Source organism: Andrena cerasifolii, chromosome 12, assembly GCF_050908995.1.
Source record: "Andrena cerasifolii isolate SP2316 chromosome 12, iyAndCera1_principal, whole genome shotgun sequence".
Lineage (NCBI taxonomy): Eukaryota > Metazoa > Arthropoda > Insecta > Hymenoptera > Andrenidae > Andrena > Andrena cerasifolii.
Genome location: NC_135129.1, coordinates 2,512,216 through 2,528,535, shown reverse-complemented (window position 1 = coordinate 2,528,535; position 16,320 = coordinate 2,512,216). Strand labels below are relative to the sequence as shown.

Here is a 16,320-nt window from a genome sequence, read left to right as displayed (position 1 = left end):
CCCAAAAGTTTTTGCGCCTGTCGTTGGCAAACTTGGCCGAGATTTTTTATACCACTCGTGGTCTCAGCTATCCATTGAAAGTAGTTTCTAAAATTTGGAACAGTTCATTGCCTCGCCTTTACTATTCTCGTCTAAGCCCTTTGTAAGTGTTCAGGTTTCTTCTGCTAGAGTGATAAAGACGATTATTAATATTGATAATAATAATATTCAGCGGATGAGATAATTAAGGATCATTAAAGAAGTTTGTAATCTGATGTTTATCCTAATTAAATGCCATTTCTTTTTTTCAGTATTTTAAAGATAGATTTTTTTTAATCCGCTACCACTTTTGATAGGCTTCATATTTTTTCATATTACAAGTTGTCAGACGTCTGAGCGATCAGAAATTTTGACGAGTTTAGCTAGCATCTATGCAGGCTACACGCAACATTTAGATTCAGGTAGAGAAATGGATTTGCGAAGACCTCGGTTGCATAATAATTCCCGCTGACCACCCATGGAGAAATTTCAGCATCGTTGTAAGATATACGCCCGCCATTGATTTATCGCGGCGGTGCAAAAACGCCCGTTTAATAGCGACTGAATTTATGAATACTGATCGCGAAATTAAGCGTTGCTCGGCCGTTCCGCGTTAAATATCGCGGTTAAGTAAAATTTAATTAACGCCCGCGCTGCTGCGTGTCCCTGTGGTCTTTTCAAACACGATACCTTTGAAAATTTCGCATAAAGAAGAGAATGCGCTCTGCATCCGAGTTTCTCCCGCATTCGCCCCAATCAAATTACATTCGCAAGCGACTAGTTCATCGCGATATTTCTGTTTCGCCGGGGAAGTAGGGCATCTTCCTTCTTTTTTTTCTTCACCGGCCAATCGAAATATTTCGTCGCGCCCCGCGTCGCTCATCGCCTACGGCATTATTAATGCCAATCGTTCCCGCGATTCAGCTCGTTTCGCTAAACATAGTTGACGAAGAGCTGAGCTTGAAACCGAACCGAAGAATGGGCCACGAATTATTTACTCCGGAACGTCTTGGGCGGATCGAACTGTCTGGTGTCTTTTTTTGGCCGATGTTGCCAGACGTCTCGTGAGCTACATTCCTAAAGCGAGACCAAGTGGATTAATATTCACCCGTCGACGACAAGGGGGACTTCTCATTGTCGAAATATTCAAAGGCGAGTGTGGAATTTATGAACATGGGGGATGTTGCTGAATTTCTCTTATCATCTATGCTTTTATTTGTCAGTAGGCTGTAATGGGCACAGGGATAATTTAAACGATCGTTTTTACGAATAATACTTATAAAGATATTTATTCAATTTAAAGTAAGAATGTTGGAGATTCAACTGTGTTAAGGGGTTATGCCTAGTCAGACGGTCGAAAAGAGGCGAATGTTTGTGAATTTTTTTTGAAGAAGCGGAAGCGTATAATTTTACAAAACTTTTTGCGTTTAAAAGAGCAACATTTAAAGAACATTTGGTAATTTTTTCGTAGAAAAATATTTAAGTTTATAATAAAATAACAAGCGACATCCAAGAGGCATTTTTAAAAATTTGGTTTTGCGGTGAGCACTGCCATTCGGAACCAGATTATCTAAAATCAAAAAACAAAAAGGATTTCGTTAGTGTATTAATGTATCCTCAGGTTGGCGGAGAGAATTTTCCGAAATATTAATTTAAAACAAAATGGCGACTATTTAAATTTGAAATCCTGATTTTTTCGCGTGATTTTTGCTGGAAAAATTCAGGATTTCAAATTTAAATAACCGCCATTTTGTTTTAAATTAATATTTCGGAAAATTCTCTCCGTCATCCTGAGGATACACTAATATACTAACGAAATCCTTTTTGTTTTTTGATTTTAGATAATCTGGTTCCGAATGGCAGTGCTCACCGCAAAACCAAATTTTTAAAAATGCTTCTTGGATGTCGCTTGTTATTTTATTATAAACTTAAATATTTTTCTCCGAAAAAAATACCAAATGTTCTTTAAATATTGCTCTTTTAAACGCAAAAAGTTTTGTAAAATTATACGCTTCCGCATCTTCAAAAAAAATTCACAAATATTCGCCTCTTTTCGACCGCCTGACTAGGCATAACCCCTTAACTTGACTCCGTGACTGACACTAGTGGCTTTTGGAATAGTAATGCTGTAGGATAAGGTACTGTGATGGGTTTTAAAGGTTTCTGAATGTAAGAGAGGGGATGACGGGATAGGGCAGAATTGCAGGATTTTGGATAGGTGACGCATTGGCTAAGATAACGGTGGGTAGCAGGGATGACGCAGTATTTACATTTACGCAGCATTTGGATAATTAGTGTGAACCATATTTACAGAGAAAGTCGGAGAAAAACGATAAGAAAGAGTCAGTACATTACAAGGCTCATTCGGGGGAATATGCCGCAGTTAACTTTGAAACGCGATATCTCGCAAGTATAAGTAGATACAGGGAGAAAGATAAAACCATATGAAAGTGTATGTAATTCTGTGTATTGACTAATAAGTAGAGATATGTAACTTTCATAGTTCAAGAAGAAACGTACAAATACAAAAGTCCTCGAAAGTGGCATATTACCCAAGTGGTGGGTAAATATGCCACTTGGTCTGAGGTAATATGCCACAAGCTATGAAGTGCACATTTAGGTCCTTTTTTATCGTAATAATATAGTTCACGTATCGCACAGTAGTTGTCATTTTCTGCATCAGTCGAATCGTCAGAAGAAATATCTACATTCTCCAAATTTGTTCTATATCGTAGTACGGGCCACCTTCACCATACGAATGGCTTCCTTTAAACTTTCTTCTGACCAAGCAGCACAGTTTGAAGGTCGTACATACTTCTTAGGCATGGTTCTAATACGAAGGAACAACTCGATGGCATTAAATAGAAATAATTACAAAATATATGAGTTTGTGGATATAATATGCCACTTGTGGCCATAAAAAGGAGGATTGAAAATCTCTTCACAAAGTACGGTGACTCGCATTAATATTCGGACACTTTTTAAAATCGCATAACTTTTTTAGAATTGGTCCAAACGACTTGAGTTTTTTTTAGAAGCTAGAAGGATTAGTTTGCTAACTGACGCGTTTCGTCGTTTTGGAAAAAAATGTATTTGGTTGGAATAGCGAAAAGAATAGTAAAGGTCGATTTTTAAATTTTTTTTTGTGAGCTTGTAATTATAAAGATTATTCTGCGATCTTTAAACTTTGTAGCTCGGAGCAACGTTAACCGATTTTGATGAAATTTTAGGCACGTATACAACTTGCTGCAATCTACAAACGGTTTTTTTTTTAATTTTCATTACATGCTCACAAAAAAAGGTTAAAAATCGACCTTTACTATTCTTTTCGCTATTCCAACCAAATACATTATTTTTCAAAACGACGAAACGCGTCAGTTAGCAAACTAATCCTTCTAGCTTCTCAAAAAAACGCAAGTTGTTTGGACCAATTCTAAAAAAGTTATGCGATTTTAAAAAGCGTCCGAATATTAATGCGAGCCACTGTACATAATGTTAACAGTTGTGTGAGAGGTTATAACATTCGTTTGTTAGTATACTTTATCCCAATCTATTGATTTTTTGTAGAACTGTTCATAAAAATGTATAATCTGCATTCTAGTTACAGTGTGAAATTAGATCAAGTCGATACTTTTATAACTTACCAGGATTTACTGAAAATAAGTAAAAGCCAAAATCTACTGTCGTTTTAGCAGTTACGCTAAATTAAACTGAATTAGTGCAAATGGAGAGCCACCTGTGTATTATTGAAAAAATTATTGAGAAGTGGCATATTATCTACGATGGCATATTAGCATATTACCCCTAGTGACCCTAAAGTATAAAAACAAACGAACTTCTGGAAATAGTAGCACTGTTTGTTAAAAAGCTTGACGAGCAACGAGCTGCAAGTAGTGCAAGCATCGACCCAGGATCACGCCTTCGGAAGAAGGATGATGCTCCACGTGACAGGATGGAATGAACAAAATGTCAATGATTTATATTCACCTTTGAGCCGATATAGCTTTTCTCGTTATTATTACAGACAGCTTTTATTCTTAGATATCCAAGAAACGTTCTGGCTCTAGACCAGAGGTGAATTTAATCGAGATGGAACATTTAATAAGAGTAATTTAACTCTGGCGATACCACATGGCTAGTAAATTCGCAGCGGAATATAATTATTTGAAATTATTTTTGCATAAAACCTCGTTAATCCCAGCCGCATGATCTAGATTTTAATTTAATTCCCAGTTCCCAATTATAGCTGCGGGGATAACGCTGCTCATGTTAGGGGAATCTAACACGGAAGCTTCGAGGTGGAGAGATTACACTGTAACGCTACGTTGCAACAAGTGCAATAAGCACGAGTTCCCCTTGTAACTTTTGACTCGGAAACCAGAGAAGCAGAGAACAAGGGACAGCTTGCGGAAGACAGATCTGTGCGAATAGGGAACGAGATGACGGAAAAACTTGTAAATGTAGAGTGAGCAGCTAACCGCTGAAGGTTTAAGCGAAAGATGACTGAAGGGCGGGAAAGAACCAGCGGGTAGACTGTAGAATGAGGAGGCAATGGTGTACAAACAGGAAAAACGAACGCGGGACAAAAACAGCGGGCGAGGAAAGTAAAGAAGTAGAAGGCGGGAAAAGTGTGGAAAGCTGGGGCGTAAATATGAACACCCACGTGTAGTTGGAGCGCCGTGGAGCGTTTGAATTTTTAACAACCTCTCTTAAAAAAGGAACAAGGAATCCGCTAGCCAGACCTCGTCCCCTGTAGCATCAGGATGCATTCCAAGGGATTTCGGGGGTGTGCTCACAGCAGCTGCATCCTATTTTTTCGTGATTAGACGCTCAAGCTCAAAGATCACCATGGGGAAATCTCCTCGTCGTCGACAATTTCACGCAACACTTGTTTCGCTGAAGCTTCCAATTCCTCAACTATGAAGCTCAAGTGCCGCCCGAAGAATACACGAGTCAAAAGACAAATAAGAAAACGAGGGCACGTGTAAGAGTTGTTAGAATATAATGTTTATTTGTTCAAGAAAATAAAAGTTACACAGTCGAACGTCAGTATAATAATAAGAACTGTATAAAACTTAAGGGGGTATACCCGTTTGAACCCTCGGAAAATGTATACATTTTGTGGATTTTTTTACAAGTCAACGGTTTGATGCAGATTTCCCGTTTTTTAACTATGTTTACATAGTATTATGAACTACTTATAAAAAAAGTTTCAGTTAAAAAACTATTGTTTTTCGGAAGTTACGGATACATGTCCGAAAGTCTCTCGATTTTAGACGGCTAAACGGTGGCCCTAAAAACTCGCGCTACGTTCAACCAATTCACTTCCAATTTTGCATGCAGAATCATAATAAGATTCCGCATCGTCCAACGAAGGCTTTTTTTATTTCGATTCCCCGTTTATTATTTATAAAGGAAAAAGCTGGATTTTTCTCTTAGAAAAATTTAACTTTACCTTTGATCTCTCACCATTTCTTTATTTTTCAAAATTTTCAAAATCGCCTTCGTTGGACGATGCGGAATCTTATTATGATTCTGCATGCAAAATTTGAAGTAAATTGGTTGAACCTAGCGCGAGTTTTTAGGGCCACCGTTTAGCCGTCAAAAATCGAGAGACTTTCGGACATGTATCCGTAACTTCCGAAAAACAATAGTTTTTTAACTGAAACTTTTTTTATAAGTAGTTCATAATACTATGTAAACATAGTTAAAAAACGGGAAATCTGCATCAAACCGTTGACTTGTAAAAAAATCCACAAAATGTATACATTTTCCGAGGGTTCAAACGGGTATACCCCCTTAAACTAAAAGTAATAGAAAGAATACTGTCTTTAGCGCGATACAAGTTATCCGTTCAGAGGGTTTTCTCGGACTGAGAAGCGCAGGGCTCGAGAAGACCGTTTTCCCCTCTTTTGGGTCTGTAGCGAAAGAAAGGAAACTCATAAATTACCGGGTCCTTAAAGTCCCTGACACTCTAACTCTAGGAACAGTCTATCGTTGTACACATTCCAACAAGAATTTTATTGGAAAGCATGCTGGGATCCCTGCAGCGTGATATTGAAATGCAAATTGTCGCGAGCTCCAGAAACAAATTTCTTGCAGTCCGGCGAAAATGAATATGCAGAAAATGTCACGATTAGCAACACAGCCTCTGTCAGAAAGGAATACAGAACTGTTTAGCGTTAAAATCGTAACTCCAAGGATCTCCGAGACGATCGATTTCCAGGAAATCGGTGATCCACTGAGCTCCGACTCAAAGAGAACTGAATGCCGCACGAAGCTCCGATTCTGCTTTCACCAGTCTGCTATTTGATAACGCTGCGATCGGAATTACTTGTTGCGGCGTATCGGCGGCACATTGTTTTTTAGACTTGGGAAAATTAGTCGGGAAACGAGGACCTTTTTGCCGATATTTTTATTTCCGCTCCTAGAACTTTTTGGCACGAACAGTTCAACGTATTCAGCCGTTCTCGTGTTCGCAAAAAGCCACAATAGGCCGGGAAAAAGCTCGTGGTAGTACGCGCGAGCAACAGGGAAAGAAGCCGTGGGTGTTTGCTTGATTTATTCGCTGCCTTGTCGGGCCTGTTAATAATGCATCGCTCGGGTGTTTGGCGCTTTAAACTGCGAGCCCAATTTAAATGATTCATGTCAAGCAACGAAATTGTGACGCGCCGAGCTCGCGTCCCGATTCTTTAACCCTCGGTTGTCACACCTACTTTTTCGAACGTCGTTGCCACACTGGGTCAATTCGACCCTGACAAATTTCAATCAGCTGTTATTTAAAAACTACTTGCTAAATTAAGCCTGAAAAATTCTCAGGTAAAGTTTGAACATTGTAGAACATATGCCCATCGTTGAAAGTTGACATTTAAAGTGTCGTCGTGCTTAAACAGTTTTCTGCTTAAAAAATCGCAGCGTCAATTTGACCCACTGTGACAACCGAGGGTTGAAACGATTTTCAGCGATCGAGATCATCTTTTTGTTCACGGTTTTAAGACCAGCTGGCTTGAACTATCTATTCCACCGAATTGGCGAAATTTTGGGCGAGTAGAAACATTTATAGCGTAATATTAGCTACGAGATGTAACGGGAACCGTTTCATGAAGATTCTGTTGTGCAATCTGTGAGTAACATGTTTGATAAATTGAGGCTACTGGGTTTCTTATCGAGAGGCAGCAGCAGCCATTAATGTTCAAATAGTTTCTTCGAGAGACACTGTTTTTCGTCATCATTATAAAATAACGAGGCAGGCTGAAAGTTTTATTACAGTCCGGCGAGGTTTAAGGTTATTAGCTCCGTGGGTGCAGCACCTTTTCGTGTTGGCGAGGCTCGTAAAGACAGAGGGGACAATCATTAATGACTGAAGACCGAAGGATAACACAAAGACGCAGCTGCACGGTGCTCTAATAATTTCTCATCGACCCCGAAAAGAAGGGCGAACTCCCGAAGTTCCCTGGATATTCTCATCTGCCGAATGACGTTGCCCCGAATAGCAATTAGCCGTTTGGTTTACCCGGGTTCTTTCCATTCTGTGCATTTAGCGCGTCGCTCGGGATCCCCAGCCAACAAAGTTACTGGCTCGACAAAAGGAATATCGTGAAAAAGATGGACGAGCAAGCTTTGAAAAGATGCTCAATCTTTGAATTCTTGCCACGTTCGTCGGATCGTAATTCCTGGACAATGGGTGTTCCTGGGATGCTCGTTCGACCTCCTGCAACGTGCGTTCGGGATGTTTACCACATTCGTTCGAGATTGCCACAGTTAGACGAACTTTGTATAATGTTTGAAGGGTTTAGAACAGAAATGGCCTCAAAGCAGGGATCAATAGAGATGGCTCATTAAGGAGACTTTATAAACTCATCGCATCGATTGCTGTATTCCTGGTACCCCTAAACATCGTGCTCTGCATCGCTGAATTCTCTTTCTCCCCTTGCACCGGCACAGAAATGAACTCCCAAAAACCCAAACCTTACGCATCACACCCTCGTCTCTCTTCGACATCTAAATTAAACTTTTCCCCAATCGATCATATTGTAGAACCTTTCAAGTTGGATATATAGGTACAGTTACACCTACGTCGCGATCTATGCAGAATAATTTAGAAAAAGGTAATTAAAAACTTATGTACGTATAGCATCCAAGAACTAAGTAGCTATAGGGTAAAGGATCCAATTAGTGACACCTAACCAATTACTGTCACCTTAAGCTATTTTACTTAAAATAACGAATAAATAAACTATAGTGTATAATCTGTAGTATAGATTATAGGCTGAATTACATAATTATTTTTGTGTATGACTTTGCAATGTTTGTTTGTTCGTTATTTTAAGTAAAATAGCTTAAGGTGACAGTAATTGGTTAGGTGTGAGTAATTGGGTCCTTTACCCTAGTCAGTGGCGAACTGACCAGAGTGTCAGCTTGCCCGAAGCGGCAAAGTCCGCCATCAGGGGACTAGGCAGTCGAAAATGGATTTTTTTGATAGCATTCTCCGAAAGTACTATCTTTTCTGAATAAAATACCGTTTGGTTTATATTAAAATTCGCGAAATTGTTGATTTGGCAGCTAAAAAGATCAAGCGGCAACTTATAACGTCGCCTTTGCCCAGAAACTTTAAACGCGTTTTTCTCGAATCTATTTCTTCTCTTCGTTTTGCCGTATTTGCGAACGAACGGATGTTCAGATCGACTTGAAAAAATTGCAGGATGTATAAAACATGTGCCATTTTTCGCGCAACCTATTGTATGTTCCGTAAAAATTCGAGATTTTCATAAAAAAATTAAAAAGTCGCGGATTTATAGTGACCTATAAATACGACCGAATTTTCCTTGAAATAATCGCCGTTTTAGGGTCAGCAATTTAATAATTCTGCTTTAATTTTAGTTTTTATTGGTTGCGCGGGAAACTACGGATGAAAGAAACAAGAATCACACCTTGAAATTGGATTACGTCACTTTTTAAGACCGATATTAAGGCAAAACCGCAGAAAAAAATTTAAAATGTTTAACAGTCAGCACCGCCATTTTTAAAGCACATGCATATTTCATACCAACATTTTTTTAATCTCTATGATAATAATAAACATTGGGTAAAAGGATACATCTGGATTTGCCTCCACTGTTTTACAAATACATTAAAAAGAAAGTGTTTCTTTCATGGAAACCGCCTGCCTAGTCCGCTTAGACATCAAACAATATGTTAAAAATGACAACGACCTTTTAGTAGCTTGAAAATATAATAGAAGTAATACTGTGAATAAATTTGCAAACAATAAATTGAAAGTTTAAATTATTTCTTTAAAAAAAATTAGATGTTTGCCTTATAGTTGCGAGATCTGGCATGCGGAAGGATATTATTCTCTTCATGATGCTCCTATTCCGCGCTAAATACAAATTTTTACTTAACAAAAAAAAAATTATAGTCCAAAAACCTGATAGAATAAAGCTACAAACGTGCAAACCGATACGCGCAATACTTATTTCTCTTTTTAATTCCCGAAAAATTAAGTTTCTATCAGTCGTCGCACTAAAAAGGCCTCTTAAACAAAACAGACCAAGACTACCCAGTTATCATCAGTCCCCAAATCAACCATATCTACTATAAACAATATCCCCAATCCTCCCCCGCAAACAAACGTTAAAAGCTTCGTCCAGAAGCACTTTAAACCGCCGAAACGGCGTCCGGACTTGCCACCATACAAAATTCTAAACTGCAAGCCTACCCGAATAGTGAAGGACGGTAGACGACCCCTCCGTTAAAGGCACTCGCCGCGAAATGGAAAACGGTCAGCTGGTGGGAGCCCGTTTTCCCGTAGAGCTCCTCGCAGTGTTTGGCACAGTTTTCACTCTTGACGTGCATGATCGCGCCCGTCGAAAGAGGCACGCGCGCCACGAGCGTTGCAGAGCGAGAGGGTGAGACACGAGAGGGGGATGAGCATGTGATTTCACCTGTGTTCGTGGAAGTGGGGCCCGCGCGCCTGTGTGTGCGCGCCCCACTGTGCAGCGTCGCGACGCCGTGCGGGAGGCTGACTCTCGTACAGTGTCCTCCGCTTTTCAAACGGCTGGTCGCGCGCGTTCGATACTCCGCTGTTGTACACCCACACACGCCCACGGCCACCCACACACGTGCCCGCTTACGCACGCAGAGGCTAGGGCAACGCGCGTACTCGATGCACACGGCTGCAGGTGCAGCCTGTACGCTGCAGAGACGACGACTCTGGGTCAGCGTGATGCGATGGGACGCGCCACCAGCTGCCGTTCGAGTGGTCGCCGTGCATCGCGGGTGGAAGGAATACAGCTAGGTCGTCGCAGCACCCGGGGGATGAACAAGATATTGAACTTGAGTATTAAGGGGTTATGCCTAGTCACGAGGCCGAAAAGAGGCGAATGTTTGTGAATTTTTAAGCACATATTTTTACAGAAGTTTTCGCAGTTAAAAGAGCAACATTTAATGAACATTTGGTCATTTTTTTGTAGAAAAATATTTACTTTTATAATAAGAATACAACGTATCAACGATAAATGGCTTCACTAATGACCGTTTTTCGTTGATAAAATCGAAACTGTACAATGGGGAAAAAATCCCTCCGATATTCAGTAGATTTTTATATAAAAAATAAGCCCACAAATTTTCAGAAAGATTGGTGCAGTAATTTTTTAGATATCTTGCTCACCGTTTTTAAAAAGGCTTCTTGGATATTGTTGTATTTCCATTATAAATGTAATTATTTTTCTACAAAAAAATTACCAAGTGTTCTTTAAATGTTCCTGATTTAAGTGCAAAAAGGCACATATTTTTACAGAAGTTTTTGCAGTTAAAAGAGCAACATTTAATGAACATTTGGTAATTTTTTTGTAGAAAAATATTTACGTTTATAATAAGAATACAATGTATCAACGATAAATGGCTTCACTAATGGCCGTTTTTCGTTGATAAAATCGAAATTGTACAATGGGGAAAAAATCCCTCCGATATTCGGTAGATTTTTATATAAAAAATAAGCCCACAAATTTTCAGAAAGATTGGTGCAGTAATTTTTTAGATATCTTGCTCACGGTTTGTAAAAAGGCTTCTTCGATCTTGTTGTATTTCCATTATAAATGTAATTATTTTTCTACAAAAAAATTACCAAGTGTTCTTTAAATGTTCCTGATTTAAGTGCAAAAAGGTACATATTTTTACAGAAGTTTTTGCAGTTAAAAGAGCAACATTTAATGAACATTTGGTAATTTTTTTGTAGAAAAATATTTACTTTTATAATAAGAATACAACGTATCAACGATAAATGGCTTCACTAATGATCGTTTTTCGTTGATAAAATCGAAACTGTACAATGGAAAAAAATCCCTCCGACATTCGGTAGATTTTTATATAAAAAAGAAGCCCACAAATTTTCAGAAAGATTGGTGCAGTAATTTTTTAGATATCTTGCTCACCGTTTGTAAAAAGGCTTCTTGGATATTGTTGTATTTCCATTATAAATGTAATTATTTTTCTACAAAAAAATTACCAAGTGTTCTTTAAATGTTCCTGATTTAAGTGCAAAAAGTTCTGTAAAAACATATGCTTCCGCTTTTAAAAAAAAAATCGCCTCTTCTCGGCCTCCCGACTAGGTAAAACCCCTTAAGGGTGGAAAGCACGTGTTCGGTATAATTTGGGGGAACTAGCACAGTGGAAGGCTGAATATATCAAGGTGGTCTTGGAATCGTGGGCCACTGGGACTTGTAACGAGTGGCGAAGAAATGATAATGTATTATGCCGCGTTTCTCACGCAGACCTACAATCAAATCTCGTTAATTTTCGTGACGCTGCCAGATCGCTCTGATTCAACTGATAATAACGGTTCATACAGTTTTAGTTGCAGAGTTCCTTTCTCTATCTAACGCTATACTATCATCTCTCCATCTCTTTTCGTTGGCGATCAGTAGCGGCGAAAGGGAGCTGCACTTTCATGATATCCAATTCTCAAATTTGAGTAGTTCTACGTCAAAACATATTTCACGAGTTTTCCTAGAGGGGGGACCATTTTAACACTCGAATGTGTATTTCTTTCGTCCACTGTGTGTTGATTCTAAGGGGTGGGAAGAGTGTAGTAGGATCGTGAATGTGAGGGTGCAGATAGCGGAGTAGAGTATCCAAACTGAACAGGCCAGCGCAGCATTCCGTGGAATTTTTTGATAGGAGCATGTTGCAATGCTGGGCATATCAAGGCAGACAGGTGGGCTACGTTTTGAGAACTTAGCTGCTCGGACACGTTGCATCGGAATCGATCCTGAATTTTTCTGTGAAGCGATGCGAGAATTACGTGTCAGCCTTTGCACGTTTGAAGTATACCTTGTTGCCTTCCCCGTTTTGTGTCAGCTCGCGCGTTATTTGATCGGAACGAATCTATGTTTCATCATTGCTTGGACAGTTTTAGGCGTCCGTTCGAAGCACTTAGCGTGTCACGCTGGAATTGATATGTCCGCTTTGTACAGCTTCGTTCACCTGGAACGGCGCGGATCTGTGTGTGTTTTTTTTTTACGGCGAGTGGGAGGAGAATCGTTCGCGAACCGAACAAATCCTGGACCTAATCCATGCTTAATACCGCCACGGTAACGTGTACACGATCCATTGTCCCTGCAGTGCTGATTAGATTTGTTTACGAAGCGAAATTGCCGTGGATCCAATTAATGCCCTGTCTCGTTACAAGAAATTAATCGAAGTGATGGAGCGCAACAGCCGCGAAAATGGAAAACCCTATGTGTTTTCCTGAGAAATTGCACGCGCGAGTGTACATTGCGGTCCCAAACAGAAAATAATCAGTCCCTACGGAACGCGGAGGTTCTATTCGCAGGATATCAATGTTACATACGCCCCTGTATTTCCATTTCTTCGCCACGCCAGTTAGTCTTGACAACTGCAATCTGCCTCCGCTCAAGTAGCAAATAAACGAGCTGCTTTTTAATAGAATACAACGTTAAATGAAGGAATTGTATGGCTTCGTGTCGCGAGGAGAAGTTTGATGGAAATTGAATGTGCTTTGCAATCTGCAAATGTAATTAAACTCAAGCAGAATGTAACACAAATTGTTTATCATTGTAAGATTCATTTTAGTTTCCGCAACTTCCAGGGTCTTTTAAATTATTTAGCCGGAAAATACGTGTCTATACTCCCAAGCGCGAAATTTGCTGCCAAAGTGCATCCCCTCAAATTCACCCTGCATCGATCATACTCTATAGCTGGGCGCATGTTTCGCGCTATTAGACCATCCATCAATTTGCAGAAAACGCGAAAACAGACCATAGTCAATAAAATTGCTTGTAGGTTTGTAAGCCCTACCCTTCTTGTTTCACCACCGATCATGCTCGTCTGTTAATTAACCTTGTTCGAAATCAGTGTACTAAATATTCAGCTCGTGTTTCCTAGCGAATGTGCGGTGGGTGTTTAAATATATCACCCTTTACCCAACATCAAAATACACAGTTTATTAACCAATTAAGTAAAATGAATCAACAACTACCAGGAGCCTTTTTATAAAATACTTATCATACTTCCTACCACGCCCACCACGGATCCGCGATTTTAAAGCCCCACCAAATTTCCACGCAACGTTTCAAATGCAAAATACTTCCTCATAATTCTTTCCCGAATGCGCGACGCAGTGACGGGTCCTTGAAAACCGCGTGGGTGTATTAGACTCTGTTTTCCCCGGGGATCCATTCTCACGCCCACGTTGCCTCGACTCTATACACAAGATGAAAGAAAATCATTCGCGACCACGAAGCCTCAATTAATCAAATATCGCGCGAAACGTAACGGGGATCGATGGAAATCCGCTGCATCGGAAGCTAATTGTTCTCCCCCAAGAAACACTCCCCTGCCCCGTTCGCACGTTCCCTCTCTTGTTGACGAACGTCTTCTGACGGGTTTGTCGAGGCGGTTACCGCGGGAAAGAAAACCGCCAGGGGCGCGCGTCCTGTCGGCGAGATTTAACAAAAATATCCCCCGGTGAATCTGCAAATATTTGTGCTGCACTGATTCCATGCGGGACCTGTGTACATCCGAGCTACAAGCTGGAATCAACGCGCTAACGAGACGCCGTGCGCATCACCGTCGAAAACGTCGCCGGTGACGCGAGCGGCGACGCGTTACCTGGCGGAGCAACAACTTCCTGCGAGCTTGTTTAGGAAACCGTCTGAATCGGATCGAGCGCAAACGAGACGGGGTGTCGAATTTACTTATCGTCGCCACGTTATTCGGAGAGGAGCGCTGGGCGATTCGAAAGCTGCGGGGCGCGTCTCGCCGGGGGAATGAAAAACTCTGCGCCCGAGGCGCGAGAATTTAATTGCCCTTGGTGATTATAACTCAATAACGGCCTGGAATAGCCTTTCGCGATCGAACGCTCGGCCTATCGAATACGTTTTCTCGAGCAGGAGACGTAAATTACGGCTCTGCCGATATTAAAATCGGGGGCCGGTGAAATACGGCCGCGTCTTCGTGGCCGACGTCGAAGTTGCGGCTCGTAAATATTTTCGAAAATTCGTTGGTCGCGAGGAGGCCGGGACGCGCGCGTTATAAATCAGCCACCATTTCGATCCCTCCGTTATCGCAATGAAATTGGCTGACACCGCGGTGGCCCCCGGCGGATCGCTTCGATCGCACGTTAAAAACTCTTTTGACAGACGAAGATTCATCGCGGCCGCCGATGCCCCCCCGTCGTCGTTCGGTTCTGTCGCGGTTCAAAGTGTCAAAGTTGACCCCGATGCCGGGGCAAAACCGTTCCCGTACGCAAATCCCCGAGGTGCGGAGCTGTGCGGTTCGAGCGTGCCGCGCTCGAGAGACAGAAGAATAGACAGACGACAAGGAGAAAGAGCGAAGGCGGGTGGGTGAGAAAGAGAGACGAAGACGAGAGCGGCAAGGGAAGAAGGCAAATAAACTGTCAGACAGGAAGAGACCGTTTACCTAGAAACGCTACCCAGGGGTTAGATGGTTTGCGTGGCGGAGGGAAAACGATCGCCCTTAGGACGAGAGCCTAGGCACGGAGCCCCGTCCGATGATAAACCGCCCGGCGTGATACTATCTAGAATGTAATAGATCGATTGTCGTCACTCACCGGATGCAGCCAGGGCTATAACCGCCACCAGAGTCCAACGTCTCATGTTTGCAGGAGTGAGGAATCGGAGCGGCTCGCTCCTTCCTCGATCACCACCACCTCCGCCACCACCGGCTTCTTCTCCTCCTCCTCCACCTCCTCACCGTTCGGTTGTCCTCGCACGTGGCTGCAGAGACGCGTCCAACTTGAGCCGCCGATACCACCTGGACCCGCGGTCACCGTGTTCTCCCGTCGAACGCGACAAACTTACGGGCTGCTCTGTATTCTCTCAGGGGCCACCTGAAGAACGTACGCGCCCCGTGCACGGCAATGGCATCGTTTTCTCTCTATCAGGGGCACGTGACAGCCCCCGCGGACCTGCAGCGTGTCCCTGCGCGTACACCTCGCACGCACTAACCTCTGCCGACCTTCTGACTTCGTGTGGCATCGTTGGGCATCGAGGACATGTCTTCTTCTCTATTCACCCTCTGGCTGGGACCCTCGGCGCGATACGTGCTCCCGTTCTTGGTTCCCGTCACCATCGACGCACAACGGAATGGCTCGCGACTACCCCGTATGGATAACTGGCACAGCTCAGCGCGAGGGAGAGAGAGAGAGAGATGATGATACTCTGGCGTCTCGTCTGGAGGCAGTAGACCCTCGTCCCGACCGACTTCCTATCAGCTTGCTTCCCGCGACCCGTCCGATCACCGCCGATACTCAGAGCGCGTCTGACTGTCAGCACCGCGAGGCTGCCACGGTTACCATCCTCCCGATCAGCTTCACGGAGCCGACGCTGGTCACGGACCGTTCCCACCGTTTCCCAGTCTCTTGTCCTCGGCTGTCCCCCGTGTCCTGTCACAGGCTTCGTCAGATGCGCCCTCGCCGGCGACCAACGCTGGACTGATTTTCATTTGGCTGCAGCGCCGCGCGGTATCGCCGCCTCGGCTCTCTTTGGCGCTAGCGCCCTGTGTGGCCTACCGCCACCGACTTCACCCTCTCTGTTCCACCCTGGCAGCCGGCTCGCTCCGCGATCCGTCCTCTCCCTCCGATCAATGCCACCATCTCGCTCGCGCGCCCTCCCACCCCCCGGCTCGCCGTTCTCGTTCACCCCCTAAGCGGCCCACATCCGCGCATCGTCGGGTGGCATGGTATACCATGCGGTACAACCCCCTTCCGCGGGTTCTCGTCGGGCCTTCCCTCCTCGTCCCGCCGCTATAGTGCATGCCAAC

General features: G+C 42.7%; 1 protein-coding gene across 2 annotated transcripts in view; it reads right to left on the bottom strand.

Annotated features, from left to right (window-relative positions):
* Window positions 1-16,102, bottom strand: part of Nachra7 (nicotinic acetylcholine receptor alpha7 subunit) — a 228,521-nt gene extending 212,419 nt beyond the window's left edge. For both annotated transcript variants that reach the window (XM_076824679.1, XM_076824680.1), the window contains exon 1: window positions 15,110-16,102. In XM_076824679.1, the coding sequence (XP_076680794.1) occupies window positions 15,110-15,155 (46 nt within the window). In that variant the 5' untranslated portion in view covers window positions 15,156-16,102. The remainder of the gene's footprint in view (window positions 1-15,109) is intronic.
* Window positions 16,103-16,320: the final 218 nt, after the last annotated feature.